Source organism: Nicotiana sylvestris, chromosome 11 (assembly GCF_000393655.2).
Source record: "Nicotiana sylvestris chromosome 11, ASM39365v2, whole genome shotgun sequence".
Classification (NCBI taxonomy): Eukaryota; Viridiplantae; Streptophyta; class Magnoliopsida; order Solanales; family Solanaceae; genus Nicotiana; species Nicotiana sylvestris.
The window spans coordinates 71,579,365-71,597,351 of NC_091067.1; the positions used below are offsets into that span (position 1 = coordinate 71,579,365).

At 37.7% G+C, this 17,987-nt stretch overlaps 1 protein-coding gene across 1 annotated transcript; it reads right to left on the reverse strand.

The window, feature by feature from the left end:
- Nucleotides 1-12,457: 12,457 nt before the first annotated feature.
- On the reverse strand, nucleotides 12,458-17,536 carry LOC104221188 (V-type proton ATPase subunit c2). Its single transcript, XM_009772191.2, has 3 exons — nucleotides 17,183-17,536; nucleotides 15,930-16,215; nucleotides 12,458-12,985 (listed from the first exon to the last, which is right to left on the reverse strand). The coding sequence occupies exons 1-3, from the start codon at nucleotides 17,259-17,261 to the stop codon at nucleotides 12,853-12,855; spliced, it is 498 nt and encodes a 165-aa protein (XP_009770493.1). The 5' UTR covers nucleotides 17,262-17,536; the 3' UTR covers nucleotides 12,458-12,852.
- Nucleotides 17,537-17,987: the final 451 nt, after the last annotated feature.

The following is a 17,987-nucleotide window of genomic DNA, read 5'->3' on the forward strand; positions in this document are numbered from 1 at the left end:
TCTGGAGTACATGTGGACTTCAATGAACATGACATGCCTTTTGGACTGGATGCCTGATCTGTGTAAACCGTCCGACTCTCAAAAATTCATCACCACTTTGTCTTGATACCGAGGAACCTTGCCAGGACTTTGTTGATGCTGATGGCTGTGAGGATCTTATTTTCGATCATGGGTGCCCTTTGTGGGCTTTCACGAGCGGGCATTTTTCATCTCATTTATTACCATCTCCTTATAGTGCCCGTGTGGGTTTTCACTAAAAAGACTCTCATTTGATTTCCTCTGCTTACCGTTGCCTTACGGTGCCCGTGTGGGTTTTCACCAATAAGGCTCTCTCATTTTATTCCTCTCATTTTGTTGTACCAGACCCAAATAACTCCATCCTCCCATTTTGAACCGCTTTGCCGATTGATCAGAAGGATTTGAACAAGGTTTGGAGTGAAAAGAATTTGGATTGAACTACAACTTTGGAACCTTTTGGGCGGGATCATTGCTGAACCGTTATAACTTCTGCCCCAGTTTCACTTTTGGGGGACTTTGGATTTTTGTTTTGGTGTGACTGAACCCCAAGGAGAGGTTGCCTACGTATCCTTTCGGAATCAAGTCAAACGTAGTTCAGGCAACTTTTGTTTTTGGATTTTTTTGTTTTTCTGATTTGCTTTGTTTTTCACTTTACTTCCCTTTTTTTTTCATTTTCATTGTCTTTTTTTTTTGTATATATATTTTTTCATTTTTCCAATTCTTTCTTCTTCTTTTTTCTTTTTCATTTCAATTTCTTTTTTTTCATTTTATTTTTAATAATACTTTCAGGTTCCAAAGAGGGTAATCAAAGAATAGTAACCAGCTCAAATAAGTTTGCAAAGGGTTGATGGTGTTTGGGTAGCGAGAATGAAAGCCTTCGTCATCTCAACCGGAAAAGATTTTATTATATAAAGGATCCAACATAGTACCTTTTGACTGCCTTTGCATTGACAGTTATTTCAAGGACGTTTCATTCGATGTGTCCCAAGTACAACGCACTCTTTTGGTAGTACTCTTGTTGTAATGTATGGACCTTTCCAATTTCGGGAACCAATTTTTCTTCAGTTGTTCCAACTCTTTGTCTTGTTTCCTTAAGATATTCCTCATTGCGACCCAATTCTTGATTCATTATTTCGGGGTCTGACAGAGTTTTAAGATCCGGGCATGAAGTCCGCAAGCATGTCATATTATTGAAATCTGCATTTAACAGAACTAAAAGAGAATGAGAAAATTGACAAGATTTAAGAAAAGAGACATTCCGGGAAAATGAAATATCAATTTCATTTGATTTTTTGATTTTTTTATTTGTTTTTCTTTTAAATTTTTGAAGATAGAAGGGTTTACATCGGAAAGTAAGACAATAAAGTAAAATATCTCGATCACACCCTGAGACAATGCAGATGCAGAAAGGATAGCAAGACTGGCTAGCGAGATTCCCGTCTGATGGGGAACTTTCAGGCTTGGCAATCGTTTTTTGGCTTTTCTTCTGTCTCGGCAATGGCTGCAATAGCCTTCACTGCTGGATCAAATTCCTCAGCTTCACAGATCATTCCGTCTATTGGCCCATTTGTGAGAGTAGGCAGGGGAATGTTCATCATATTTGGAACCTTTTCATCCCGGAGAACGATTCTTTCAGCTTCAATCAAGTCTTCAACTGCCATTTTGAGGGTCCAATGACCAACAGTCCTTTGTACCATGTCCCACTGCTCCAGAGTGGTATTCACATCTAGTATCAGCTCGATGCGGGGAGGGAGGACTCGGTGTTTGGCCGATTTGGGGCCACTGGCTGCAGCAGACTTCGTCTGACTAGCTTTTGGAACAAGCCTGAGTATGATTCACCAATAGGGGTGAACTGATTCCTTTTGAAAGACTCTCTTGGGTGAGGATTGTACTGAGGAATATTTGATTGGGGACTATATGGAGCTTGGTAAGGATGGGCATTTCTGGGAGGTGAAGCTCAGTTTTGTGTATAATGTTGTGGCCGCGTGCAAGGCTGCATGTTCATCACCGCATACCAACAAAACCAATCACCTGAACAGAACCTGGCTAATTTACTCACACACACAACCTTGTTAGTTTTGAGGCATTTAACATATAGAAAATCGCACGTTGGGATGCAATGCACCTAAACAGTTAAACGCTTTTACCATGTGTTTGAACGGGTTGCATGTTTCATCCCGGCCTTAAACTAGCCCTCTTCACTATGTACCTTTTTTCTTTTATTCCTGCCTCTCTTTAGCCACTCTTGATCTTGTTTTTGCCGCTCTTTTATTTTTTGCACTCTCTTTTTTTCTTTTTTATTTTGTCACTCTTTTCCCTCTTTTTTCACTATTTTTTCTTTTCTCTTTTTCACTCAATTTTCTTTCTCCTTTTCTTTCAGTTTATTTTTTCACTCAATTTATTTTATAGCTATGATCGAATCCGATGGAGATTGCCTACGTATCATGACCCCGCATGAATCAGATCTTGCGTAGTTCGGGACAAACAAGTGCAAAAATAAAGAAACAAGTGTTCATTTTGCATTGTGCTCATCTTGCACATTTATTAAGGTGATTTAAGCAAAAATGATTTGACTATATTTTAGAAAGAAAGATCCGATTTTCGAACACGGCCTTTCAGCACTTCGGGGATGAAGATTTTAAGGCTGTGAGAGGCAACCTGATCAAAACTCTAAAGGATCATCGAAAGTGGTCGTTTATGCAAAGTCAGTCTTCCGCCGTCCCTTTCAGGAACATTTGGTTGTTTTTGACAAAAACAACATCACTTGATTTATTTATGACTCTTTTTTTCAAAATATTGGCTCGACATTGGGAACACGGCCTCACAGAGCCTCGGGAACGAGGATTCTAAAGCTGTTGGGCAAATTGGTCAAAATTCAAAAAATGACCAAAAGCGGCTGTTTACGCAAAGTCAGCCTTCCGGCGCGTCCCTTTCGGGAACCTTCGGCTACATTTGACAAAAGCGGCATCACCCGACTCATTTATGATGAAATTAAAATTCTGACATTTTGGCTATTTCTGAAAAAGGGAAAGTTGGACCCGATGAGGGTTGCCTACGTATCTCACACCCTGTGAAAATCAAACCGGCGTAGTTCGGGCGATCGTGAATAGAGTAAGTAAACTCTTTTTTTCTTTTTGGAATATTTTTTTTTTAAAATGCTTTAAAAGAATAAAGGTTTTTTTTTTTTGGATTTTTGTTTCTTTTGGATTTTTCTAAAAAAAATGCTTTAAAAGAAGAAAAGGATATTTTTTTTTTAGATTTTTGAATTTGACTCCATTTTTATTTTTGAAAGAAAGACTTCTAAAAATTCCTTTTCTTTTGATTGGAACTTTGAGAATTTTAGAAGTAAAAAAAATATTTTTGTTTGAATTTTCATTTGTTCTCTCTTTTTGGATTTTCGAGTTTTTTTTTTTTTTGTTTTTAAATTTACAAAAGTACTTCTGAAGAAAAAATGAAAATATTTTTAGACTTTTAATTTTTAATTCTATGACATTTATGAAAGAAAGACTTTTAAAGAAGGAAAGTCTTTAAAAGAACTAATATATATATATATATATTGATTCTCTTTTTTTTTTCTTTTTGGGAAAAATACTTCAAAATAAAGGAAATCCGTATTTTGGATTTTGATTTTTTTTTAGATTTTATTATTTTTTTCTTTTATTTCTTTTTCCGTATGAAATACTTTAGAAAGAAGGAAACTACCTTTTTTTTTTGAGTTTTGAAAACTTCTTCTTTTTTTTTGAATTTTCTAAAGAAAGATTTCTAAAGAAGGAACTAATGAAAAATATTTTTGGATTTTTTGAAAATTGGGGTCGGAACCGATGAGGTTTGCCTACGTATCTCACATCCGGTGAGAATCGGACCGAACATGCGTAGAGGAAATAACTAAACCCCTTCTGAATACAATCTTCTAAAGAAAAGGAGAAAATATTTTTTTCTGGATTTTTATATTTTGTTTTGTTTTTGTTTTTTTTATTTTTATTTTTGAAAAGAGATGAAGACTAAAGAAATATTTTTTCTTTGAACTTTTTTTTTTACCTTTTTTTTTTTGAAATTTCGAAAAATCTTTTAAGGAAGTATTTGGACTATTAGTCTGAATTTATAAAAGAGATACTACAAAAGAAACAACATTTTTTTTTTTTTGGAATTTTGAATTTTCCCTTCTTTTTTTACTTTTAAATAAATATATATATTTTTTTGGATTTTGAAAGTGATTAAAAGGAATTTTTTTTATATGTTTTTTTAATAAATCAAACTAAAAGACAAATTTTGTTTTTATTTTTTCTTTTTTTTTTTAAGAAAATTCCGGCGAGGTTTTGACACTACTTGGACATTGGTTTTATTTTTCCAAAAATAAGTAATTATCTCCCTACGCTGTTATTTTTTTTTAAGTTTTTTTTTAGAAACCGGTCAGCATGCAGAACTGAAGCAAATAAATGCGCAAAACAAACGGGATGCAGCAGGATGGTCTTTTCATTTTAGGTTGCCTGTCCTAGACAGACCCAACCCCTGTGTTGAGTCCCCTATGTCAAATGCAACATGATGCAAATAAGCGTTCCTACTAGGGATCCGGCATGAGGTTTTGTTATACTAGGTTTATAACCTGGATATATGTTCTAAACTGTGTACCCGAGCAGACAACTCGAGTCGAGGAGGGGGTTACGTACCGGGGACCCGCGAGATCGTCCGGCTTTGTAACTTGTCCGACCTCTTTCTTATTTCAGGTATTGACACTAACAGAATAGGGAGTCTCGACCAGCGAGCTTCTCCCCGGAGGTAAGAAGAGAAAGGTTTCGGCACAGTTTATATACAGTTCAGATAATATCAAAGCGGTAAAAGACAACATTTAGCACGTTATGCAAAAACATGTAATAAAGATCAGATAATAAAGCCAAATATAACAATTATTCTAAGCTCGAATTCTGAACCATGAACTAACGTTCTGAGTTCTCTTCCCCAGCAGAGTCGCTAGAGCTGTCACACCTCCTTTTTGCGCGCCTACCCCAAAGGATAAATGCGCGAGGGAGTTTTTCCAATTTAAGTGACAATATTCGAAATGGGATTATTTATTTAATTCAGAGTCGCCACTTGGGAAAGGTTTGGCTTTTGGTGTCCCAAGTCACCGGTTTATCTTGAATCCCAATTCGAGGAAAATATTCGACTTTTCCAAATGAAGTCTGCGAACCAGAAATTCTAAGTAAGGAATTCTGTTGACCCGAGGGAAGGTGTTAGGCACCCTCAAATCCCGTGGTTCTAGCACGGTCGCTTAAATTGTTATAATGGCTAAATATCTGATTTTAATACATGTTATAACTGGTGTGCTTTTATTATTATTTTTCAATAGAATTGCAACGTTGTGAAAATGAATCTCGAACCACGTCACAATCAATGCACCCCTGGTTGTTAATACATTTCGACTCCGTTGAGATTTGAATTTGGGTCACATAAATGCGCACCCGAATTTAAGAATGTAATTTAATTAAGTCACGCCTAAAGAGTCTAACGCGTTATTATCTTTGGGAAGGCAGTGAAATTCACTAAACAGTCCATCCCAAATTCTAAGTATTTATTATGATCAATTATTGAGGGCCCCGCAATTTGTATTTTTATTTGGCGAGGCTCGTTTCATTATTTTTAAAAGGATAATCTTAGCATGACTACATTTTCTATTTTTTATTTTCTAAAATAAATGAAGATAAAGTCCTACTTTATTTACATACTTTCGAGTTATTATGGTTAAGTTTCAAAAAGTGAGTTGTTTAAGGAGTTTGCATGGCAACGCATAAAACATTCTACATACAGACAGTAAAAGAAAGAAAAGACTACATTAAATTACAACTTCAAATCTTTCTCATTTGTTTGCATTCATGCCTCGAGTGACTTACAAGATGAACCAGTGTATCAGTTTGTGTACCTGGTATTTGGGAAAGCAAGGAAAGAAGATGAAGATCAGTAGAAGCAGCAGTAGTGTAAATACACAGCAACAGTAGGCTTAGCAACAACAACAATTCGAACCAGATTCAAGGCCCAGAAAACTTTGAAGAAAAACCGAACAACTCAACAGAACAAACCCAAAAGTTTGTAAACCAACTAAACAGCAACAAACCACATTACCACAAACATACTCCAAACCCACGTGTATTAAAACCCGAAATTAAACTCGTTTCTCACTTTATTTTTGTTTTCTCTTTTTAAAACTCTCTAACACTTTTGGGATTTTCGGAATGTCTTCCTCTCTCAAAATAATCCCCAAAAATCTTTCAAGTTCAGTCTAAGTTTTTTCTCTCAAGTCTTAGTTCCAATGTTCAAGTCCTCTCAAGAATGTGTCAAATGACTCTATTTATAACAAGACTCTTGTCTTGAATCCCCAACCCGAAATATTTCCCCAATTGCATGCTTTGTCCCCACTACTTAATGTTTTCTTTATTTTAAACCCTTGTCCCCCATGCTTAGCATAAATAATTACATTATTCCCACCCCACTACATTATGTCTTGTCCCCCACTATATTAAACAATTATATCAAACCCCAACCTATTACATCTTGTCCCTCATGCTTAAAATAAATAATTACATTATTCTCACCCCACTACATTATGTCTTGTCCCCCATTATATTAAACAATTATATCAAACCCCAACCCATTACATCTTGTCCCCCATGCTTAACTTAAATAATTGTTCAAATGTTCAATTCCAAAAATACCCCTCCGACCTTACTGCAATTACCATTTTACCCCTGAACGTACTGAAATTTACAAATCTACCCCCATCAGCTATAACCAAATCACCTAATCAATCTCAACCAAAATACAGCAAATATGACCAATTTCTAAACAAATTTCAACAACAAATCTCATGAACACATATTGAATCATGCAGCTTCAAATTAATGGGAATAAGTTAACCATATTGGGAACCAATCCTGGTTAACTTAGACCAAAAAATAAATGAGCAAAGAGACAACGATATCAACAACAAAATATATGATTCAAACTAAATCAACAAATCAAAAACCAAAACAAACTCAAATTAAATTACTGGATTAAAAATGAACTTCAAACAAAGAATGAACATGCATTAAATCCATATTAAATAACAAACATGACGGATCCAAATGATTAAACCAACATATTTCCCAATTACAACTAAATTCTTTTAGACAAATAAAAACAAACCGAAGAAGAAACAATCATGAATTTAAACTTGAATCTAACAACGTTAAAAATTTTTGAAAAATACATAAAACACATGAAACAAACTGAAGAAATAATTAATTAAATTTCAATTTGAATCTAACAACATTAAACTAAAATTTCACATGAACAAACTGAAAAATTAACAAAACGATAAACACGAACAAAACAAGAATCAAACATTTACCGATTTTAGATTCGAGAATATCAAAACAAAATACGGACAAAAGTGAAACTCAAAACCCACTAATCGGATCGAAACGACGAAGAACTTGAATGAGAACAAATCTGTCCAGGAACGATTATCATGCCAAAATAGCTCGACGCCGAAGAAGACCATGAACGGACCATGAACAAGAAGGTTGTTCTGTGCAGCCATTTTTTTTCTTTTCTTTTTTTTCCAGGTGGAGAAGAAAGCAACGGGGTCGACGAAGCAGATGCAGAAGCGTGGTCTGGGTGGTTCGTTCATGGCAAGGTTCTGGCTGGTTGACGAAGCAGTGACGATGGGGTTTGCTTGGACGTGATGGACGTAGCAGAAGGTGAAGCTGAAGACGGGGCGACCAGCAGCCATGGGAGCTCAGGCTCGAACTCGACGAGGCAGCTGAAGATGAAGCAGCAGCGACGGGGTTGAGAAGAAGACGCAGCAGCAGCCATGGATGTCGATATGGAGCTCGAAGGTGATTGTTGCCATGGATGTCGATATGGTTTCGACGAGGATGGAGGTTGGGCGAGCAGCCATGGACGAGCTCGAGCTCACCATGGAGAAGTCAAAAGCAGCAAGAGGCAGCCATGGGAGCTGGACCTCGACTGACTGCGGTCGTGAAGGTAACCATGGTCGAGCTTGAGCTCGACAATGGAGAAAAACGGAGCTGGGTGATGGACTATCGTGGTGGTGTGTGTGTGTGTGTATGTGTGTGTGGAGACGTGAGGGGGGGAGGCAGCTGTTAGACCCCTGACAAAGCTGATCGGCAAGCGACATGGCAGTGGCGAGGATTTTGGCATGATGGCCTTGCCATTGGCCTATGTGCGAGGGAAAACTCAACATGCAAGACAATGCGGGGGTATTGTCGATGGCAACAAACTGTTGCTAAGACAAGTGAGACGGACTACACTTGTATTTGAGGGCTAAGGTGTAACGGACTACACCAAAGCAAGAGTGGGCTGCGTACAAGCAAGGCCAAGACCTTGACGGAACTAGGCGGGCTGGATGGGAGCTTGACAAGGCTAAACGGGAAAGACCTCGGCGCTAAAGTGAGGCAGCTTAGTGCCAAGGCAGTGGCATTGGCAATGTGATGTTGCCATGACTTAGGTGAGAGGGCTAGCACCTAAGTTATTTGTGGGCAAACGACTTGGCAAAGGGAAGGGCATCAAGGCTTGGTGACTTGATGTTAAAATCAGCATGGGCAACGGGCAGACTTGATCAAGTAGGGGCGACTTGACAAGAACAATCAAGTGTGACAACAGGCGGCGTGCGGCAAACAAGTTCGTGGCAATGTCAAGGAAATTTATAGCACAACGCAGCTGGATATAATGGCGTTGGAGCTTGGCACAATGCAGCTGGATATAATGGCATTGAGCCGGTCCAAGACTAGACACGAAATTGGGCAGCAGCTGGCCAAGGAAATGCGCACATGGGGTGCACATGATGCAGTTGGCGGTTACAACTACCCATGTCCAGGAGTTGCTGATTATATGGCTAAGTCTTTGCACGTTTTTGGGGCATGTTCTATCATGTTCCCCACGTTTTGATCATGGGGATCATTTCCTATCAGTTGGGGGATGTCAACTGAACATAGGAAACACTTTTGGGGCTGACTACATTATATATATGTGTGCTAGCAGCCTTAAAAACGGGCTAAGTACCTAGGGAGGGAAATGTCTGAAAGATAGACATAGGGTTGTCTATTTTATGGCTTGAGCATGGCAAAATATGTGCCATTGCCTTGCCAAACGAGTGGCAGCACGAGTAGCCTTAGGCAGGGGCTTTTATAGGGCTGATTCGTGTAAGTGTAGGCCATTTTTGTGAGTTGGTGCCTGCCAAGGGTGGCAGCACCTTGCCTAACTAGAGAATTTTCCTTTGTAATTGATTTATTATAAAAGGTTGGGAAAGGGTTCCCGTAAATCTGTGTTGCCTTTGTTTATTTATGTTGCCTTAAATTGATTCTAAGTGTTAAAACCTCGGAAGCGAACGAAAATTGGGTAAGGCTGAGGTCAAGTGGGGACTTGACTGCCGCACATCGGGCAGCATTTTCGGCGGACTGAAAATGCCCCTGTGACAGCAGCCATGGTTGCTGCTCATGTTGGGGCTCATTTGGGACGAAGGGAGAAGACGAAGAAGGGGGCGGGTAGGTGGTTTTTAGGGTTTTCCTTGTTTTTTTTTTTGTTTTTGTCAAATGTAAGATAGGGGGTGTTGGGTATTTGGGTTATGGACCGGGTCGACCCGATTTGAAATGGACCGGGTCATGGGGAAGGTTGGGTATTCTTTGGGCCTGTGGCTTGAATTTGAAGAAGAGCCCGATTCCGATTTTCTTTATATTTTTGCTCTCTTTTCTTCTTTTATTTTTCTAAAATTAAATTCTAAAAATCCTTAAATTATTATATAGAACTAAATTAATTCATAAAAGCGCAAATTAACTCCCAATAACAATTAACACATAATTAAGTAATAATTAAGCATAAAATTATACAATTGGACATTAAATGCTAAAAATGCAAACGATGCACATTTTTTGTAATTTTCATTCTTGTAAAACAAGCTTAATTATTCTTAATTGTAGAATTAAATCCTACATGCAAATGCGACGTATTTTTTGTATTTTTTTTATTAATTTAACAAATAAACATGCACAGACAAATACAAATAATTATCCAAAAAATGTCACAAAAATTCTCAAAATTGCACACCAAGGAAAATTATTTTATTTTGAATTTTTTGGGAGTAATTCTTTCATAGGAAAAAAATCACGTGCTTACATATATATATAAACAACGAAACCGAAATATTTAAATCTTCCGACCATATTTTTATGTTTCAAGCAATTAGGTTGCTGCCAACTTGAATAATATGATTGGTAAGCATCTGAGAACAAGTTCTTTGTTTTTGTTTCTTTATTTGCTTGCTTGATTTGCCACTAATTGAGTAACGTGTAGATAAAAGAGAATTTAAATGAGATTTACGGTATTTACTTAATTAGGCTATGAGATTACGAGATAGCAACACAGTATATACGAATAGCAAATCCTTTGTTGTAGTCTAGTTGGTCAGGATACTCGGTTCTCACCCGACAGACCCCGGCCCAAGTCCCGGCAACGGAATTCCTTTTCTCACTTGGAAAAACTGTGCCCCCTATTTTTCTTTTGATCCCCTTTTTATTTATCATCCAGCTTATGGATTATAAGTTCAAGTAACTAATACAATGAAGAAAATTCCAACTATTTCGTTTGCTTTTGTCATCTGGGATTTCTACAGCACAATAGAGGGAGACTATCCAGTTAGGAGTTAGACTAGGAATGTCATTAGGCGTCTATTGATGCAGGACTTTACCTTCTAGTTGTACTATACCAGCCATCTATTTCGTATTTTCGTTGTCGTATCCTGTATTTCATATTTCATATCTCTTATATATTGTTGCTGTTTTATTACGCATTTTTACATAACTAATGTATCATCTCCTATTGCTTCTTTTGAGCCGAGGGTCTCCTGGAAACAGCCTCTCTACCTTTCGGAGTAGGGGTAAGGTCTGCGTACATACAACCCTCCCCAGACCCCACTTGTGGGATTATACTGGGTCGTTGTTGTTGTTGTTGTTGATTTACTTATCGAGCAGAAAATATTATTTTAGTCTCTATTGCCCGTTTTATTAGGAAAATTAATGGGAATGTCAATGTGGCAAAAAATAATTACATGAAAATATTTGTTTGAAAAATATTATTTTTTGTATTGTTGTCGACCTTTGGAGTATACAATTATGTGAATTCTACCCTCCGAAGATATATAACGCACAAAATTTTTAAATAAAAAAACCAAACCAAATAAGGGCAGCTCATGATGAAGCATCTCGCATTCACGCAGGGTTCGGAGAAGTGCCTCACCCCAAGGCGGTGTGATGTAGGCAAAAAAAAAAAAAAATAATGTATAGAATTCTACCCTCCGAAGATATATAACGTACAAAATTTTAAAATAGAAAAACCAAACCAAATAAGGGCAGCTCAGTGCACGAAGTATCCCGTATTCCCACAGAATCTGGGAAAGGACTGCACTCCAAAGAGGTGTGATGTAGGAAAAAAACAAACAAACCAAATAATGGGGGAAAAACTTGGTTCGTTTTGATTTTTCTGTATAATCCATATATTAAACACCCCTAGCTGTGGAAACTTTCGTCCCTTAATATCCGTCGTAATTTTTTTCAAATTTTTCCCACTCTAAGAGCCCGTTTGAACATAAGAATCTTTTAACTTTTTTCCGAAAATTTCACTTTTTTTCGAAATCCGTGTTTGGCCATAAAATTTACAACTTCGCTTGAAGATGAATTTTAAAAAATTTAAAAAACTCCAAAAAGCTATTTTTCAAAATTTTCACTCAAAGTACCCACAAAACTTATATTCATGTCCAAACACAACTCTAATTTTCAAATACCATTTCACTTCAATTTTTTTTAAAAATTTTTTTACAATTCGTATGTCCAAACGACCACAAAGGACGGCTCCTATTTTTTCCCAGTTTCTAATGGGTAATCTTGCACAAATTTTTAGAGCTTTTAAACAAGCGTCTTGACTCTTTCGGAGTTTCACGCATCATACAAATAGTAGAAGAAAGAAAATAGAAAAGATGGTGGTTGACCAGCACATCAATAAGCCACTTCCCCTTCAGTTTCAATCCATTGAAATATGCCGATTACTCTAGAGATCAGCCACACCCAAAGGTCAAAAATGACAATGGATAGATGCCAAAAGAAAGTACTTGCTACTTGATGAAGCAATTTTTTCAAGTCTTGATTAAACTATCCTGTGTCACATACCCGGCTGCTCATCCGTATTCTTGCCAGGTAAGGGAGGTAAACTATCCTTACCAAAAGGTTCTTCATTCCCAAAACTCAGAAACTCGAACCTATGGTTTAAGGGTGAATGGATCTCAACCATCCAACTCTATAGTTGTGAAGTTATTTCTTTCAATTTAACAAGACTGCTTCGTCAAAACTTCAAACAAATACTATGTAAAGCCATAGCTTGTCAAAGTGCAAAACACTGGATCAATTCATTTTCAATTGAAAGCACTAAGTATTCGAAGGCAGGAGTAGAGACAGAACAAATCCAAAACTAAAATGGAAACATATATGGGGAGGAAAAACAAGAGATACAGAGCTAACGAGTTATAAATACTAAATTTGAAGGTGACATGAAATAACAAAGGAACCTCTCACATAAATCCTTTGTTGTCCTTGAGCATCAGGTAAACTGATATCTTTATTGATAAGAGATCGAATCTACAGCCGATCAGCAGATGTGAACCAATTCTGCAAGCCAAACAATCAACTACATGGAGCCCAAAACACAAAGTAACATAATTCAGCCAGACTATCTCATCCAATGCGGAAGAACAAAAAGATAATTCACAGTTACGGAGCATAACATGCTCGTCTTCTACTCTGCTCTGGACTGGCCAGCACGAGAAGAGAGAATGATGCCAACAATAAGGCCATAAAGAGCCAGGGCTTCAGCGAAAATAAGAATCAGAATCATCCCAACAAAGAGCTTTGGCTGTTGCGCATTAGCTCTGTGAATAACAAAAAACATGAAACAAACCATTAATTAGTTTCCCCTTATCATCTCAAGTTCAAAGTCTCCTCCCTCCAGTAAGGCGAAAACAATGAAGCAGCAAACTGAATGCTACAGTCACAAAAGGGATCATTATATAAACAGCCTTTTTAGAGCACAATGATATTGCAATGGAAGTTATCATGGCACCATGCTGGAAACTAACTCAGTTTATCTTTAATTTTTTTCGATATGTCAAAAATCTCTATTAATATCACATGGGAATAGTGTAATCATTACTAGTAGACACCAGCTGAAGTAACCAACCAAGTCCTATAACTAAGCAACAAATTCAACGAGATGACCAGAAGCACCATTATTCCATGATACAGAAGATAAAAAGGTAAAGTACAACTTTTAGTGTTAGTTCTAATCTACCTTCCTGTGGTCCTATCCAACATGCTAAAATGGCTAGTTACTCCAAGGTTCTGATCCACCACTCTCCAATAATCTTCCCTTAGCGCCTTTCCGCGCTCACACCATCAATTCTACCCCTCTAATTCGACCTACTTCTGCAATCGACGTTGTGTGATCCAATCATACCTTAAAGAAAAGTTCTACTGCCCTTCACCAACAATAGGTGAACTTCAGTCGGCCATGAATGGATGCATCTCTAAAAAAGGGCAGCCCGGTGCACAAAGCATCACGCATTCATGCAGGGTCCAGGAAAGTGCCGCATCCCAAGGGGTGTGATGTAGCTTAATAAAAAAAAGGGTCTTTGTAACTTTTGATAGAACAATCTATCTTTTTAAATGGAATAGGTATAGCCAGACTGATTAATACAGGAATGCAGAGACAATCATCGACTTAGTCAAAAAGGGTCTTTGTTACTTCAGACACAGTTTGTAACTTTTTACATGGAATTGGATAACAAAGTCCCATCAATACAAAAAAAGAAGCAGAATAATTTCAACTAAGTTTGATCCACTGAGACAATTTAAGTTTCTTCTGTAATTCTGTTTTGCGTCAAGATCACATGAACCATGCATTTAGGATATTCTTACAAATACGGGTAACCAAGAAATCAGCATATGGTTAATGCAGGACGCAAGTACAAAAAATAGTGGTCTAAGCTCATCAAGGAGTTTCAGGGCACAGCACAACAAGACTAAGAGCTCCATGACAGAAACTTTTTATCTAATTGGTCAAAACAGCAATGTCGACAGAATGCTGGTCAGTGTTATCAAACGCGAAAAGCGCAAAAAAGCTCTAAGGTATGATAGGGCTTTAAGCGCAAAGCGCAAATAAAGCGTGGGCTTTAATGAAGAAAGGCACAAGTGGAGAAAAATTACAAATATGTAAGTGTAGTCCAAGACTAATATATACAAGTACGAATATCAAATATATGGACAAAGAAATTGATGAAAATTTATGATAAAGTGAAATCTCAATTGTTTAGTGTCGTCTCTTCCGGATTACGCTCATTAGCAAGGAAAAGTATGCCTAAGAGCCTTGATGACAACATTAAAGTGCCCGCTAAGCGAGGCGAAGCGCTTAACATGTTTTGAGCCTCGCTTCAGGGCTCAAGCGCGCCTTTGATAACATTGATGCTGGTGACAATAATGGTAGTGATTGTGTACTGTGTAGGCACAGTTATCAGTCTGAAGAAATCATGCAGTTGTCTTAGTCATTTTATGAAAGGGGAGCCTCGGAGAAACGATAAAGTTGTCTCTCAAGTCACGGATTTTAGTCGTGGAATCAATCACTGATGCTTAGTCAGGGTAGACTACCTACATCATACCCCTTGGGGTGCGGCGCTTCTCCGGACCTTGTGTGAATACGGGATACTTCGTGCACCAGGCTGTTTTTCTAAGTCATTTTATATTTTCTTTTTTTATCATTAGTCATTTTATACTACCCTCGGGGTAGGGGTAAGGTCTGCGTACATATTACCCTCCCCAGACCCCACTTGTGGGATTATACTGGGATGTTGTTGTTGTAGTCATTTTATACTACCATTGAAGATGAAGCTTCACTTTTCCGTTTGCAAGAGGGAGAGGGGTTATGTAGGCAGTAGCCGTTCAAGAAATGTAGCGGTTGCTCGACCAAAGCCGCTGGGCGGTAGAGTCGCTAGACTGACGACTGAGTGCCCTCTCTATCGCCTTGATTGTCGGTATAGTCCTCATTCTTGCTAGCTCACTTGGATTCTCTCTCACTAGCTTCCCTCTCGCTTGACTCACTCTGATTCTGCCTGTGATACCTTTTTATTCATTCGTCACACATCTGGGGTCTTTCAGTCACTACTACCTGTGTCGCACCTACAGTGGCAGAGAGTTTGATAAGACTCTCGGATAAGAAAGATCAATCTGAATAAGCTTCAGCTGATTCTCAATTACCTGAAAGTTATCATATAGGATGTATACAACCGGAACTAAGTCTGCACAGATAAGAAATACCTCATAAACTTGAGAACACTCCAGTAGCTTCTTCAAGCACACAATTCACCATCATTCATTAAGACAAACAAGTAAATCCATAACAAAGACATTCCCCATCATTCATTTACGACAAAACAATTAAAAACAATAAAAAAAATATTCCTAATTTCCCTATAATAATAGTATACAAAGCTAGAAGATCCGCTGCAACTAAAAACCTAAAAGGTAGCCAGACAGCCTGGCACTAGTAATCATCCAAACCCACAAAAGAATGGTACTACTACTAGGTGTTAAGAAGATTCTTCTTTGACAATGATATTTTCAAATACTTTTAAAGCATTTTTAGTAATAAATTGTGATATATAGTATTTTTCTCTTGCAATTTCTAAATATGCAAAATGAGAATTAAGAAATCATGTCGGAAGAAAATAAATGTGCTGACAACTCTCAGTTCAGTGAGGAAGTATTTCAAGACCAATAAGAGGACTATGCATCCAAGAGACAAAAGTATCAGAAGGAGACTACCTAACACCAGCATCACCAACGATTCCGATGGCCATACCAGCAGAAAGGCCAGCAAGGCCACAAGCAAGACCAGAAGAAAGGTGAGCATAGCCATCAAAAAGATAATAAGACTTGGTTTTTGGGTTAATGCCAGTACTGATAATCACAGCTATAATCAATCCGTAAATACCCAAAACTCCAGCCATAACCACGGGCACAATAGACTTCATCACTAGCTCTGGCCTCATCACACCCATAGATGCCACTCCTACCCCACTCTTAGCAGTACCATAAGCTGCCCCCATACCTGAAATCATTTAACACAGACAAACATAATTAGCATAAATAGCAGAATGTACTTTAGCAGCAGCGATTCACACATACTATTTTTACGCTCATAACCTCATAGTAGAAAACTTCTAGAGATCATAAAATCATAAACAATTACACAAAACTAGCACTTAGAACAATGTAGCTTTGTGACAGCAGATCGGATGCACCAACTGCCTTCAACTCAACCTATATAACACACACACACACACACACACAAAAACAAAAAACAAAAAACAAAACAAACATCCTTAGCACCACGGTTGGAACCGTGTACCCACTACCTACCTTTGTCTCGACCTATATACAAACAACAACAACAACAACAACAATGGCTCAGTCCCAATCAAGCTGGGTCCCTATATGAATCCTCGTTGGCCATCTTTTTCCCAATTAAATTCATCTCAAATCAATCGACCTATATCTAGACAAATTGTAAAACCCACAAAAAATATCACTAACAAACACAACTAACATTCGGGATGAGCCTTGATTTGTGATACTGGTGCAGCTACATACAGTTGAAAACTTTTAAAGTCACAAGAAGTTATACATCAACAAGCATAATTAGCATTAGAAACGGATGTAGCTTGGCACTGTGCGACTCCTTATTGTTAAAGAAATGGACATTGGGCCTAACTCAGCCCCAAAATTATGAATGCCCAAGTCCATATAAGGAGACCAACCATCCCTTCATTGTGGAAGTGGCGCTCAACACTTATACGTGTCAGGTGTAGTTAGATAACTTTCAAACTAAGTTAGCACGCATTATCACAAACAGAAAAATAATAATAGTGGGTGCAATGATCCTTCACATCCACTAGCTTAAATTTTGGATCCACTTATGATTAGCATAGAATTCACAATTCAAACCCTAGATCTATGAAAGGAAAAAAGAGATTTGAGGAAGAAAAAGTAAAAAGAGAGAAGAATAGAGTACAAACAGGAGAAGACTAAGGCAGCGGCAGCGCCGAGGAAGCCGAAGAAGGGAGCCGTTTCATCGCCGCTGAAAGTCGACGCCATTGTTTCTGCGAAGTTGTTTTTGGAGAGAGAAGAAGAAGTGTGAATGATCGGATCTGAGAAGTTCCTGTATTTCTTCGCGTCTCGTGAGAGAGAAAATACGTGTTTTTTTTTTTGTTTGTGTGGCGCCGTCTGTGCGGAAGATCTCAATCTCGCTCTTAATACGAATTTAGAATTGCGATCGTCAGCTACCAGGAGTAGGACTTTGCCCTGCACTTGCTGTTCATGGTTCTATGTGAATTGGTTTTTCCGTAAAAATAAATCAAACCAAGTAAGTTATTTTTTAAAATATTAGAATCAAATTAAATCAATTAAGTCGGTTTTTTCTCGATTCGGTTTATGTCAGTTTTACGGTTTTTTGATTATTTGTCGGTTTTTTATTAAATATAAGATATACACTACCAAATATACATTTCGGCGACCACATTTTCAACGTAACACTATCAAATCAATTGTCCTTTGAGAAATCTATTATTTACCAAGATATATTGATGATAATTGAATCAAATAGTGATGAATAATTTAAGGACTCAATTAAAAATATACTCTATCCATTTCAATTTATGTGAACTCATTTGGCTGGGCACGAAGTTTAAGAAAAGAGAGAAGACTTTTAATCTTGTGGTGTAAAATGAGGCACATATATTTTGTGCGGCTATAAATCATTGTGTAAAGGTAAATTATTTCTAAATAAGGAAAGGGGTCATTCTTTTTGGCACGGACTAAAAA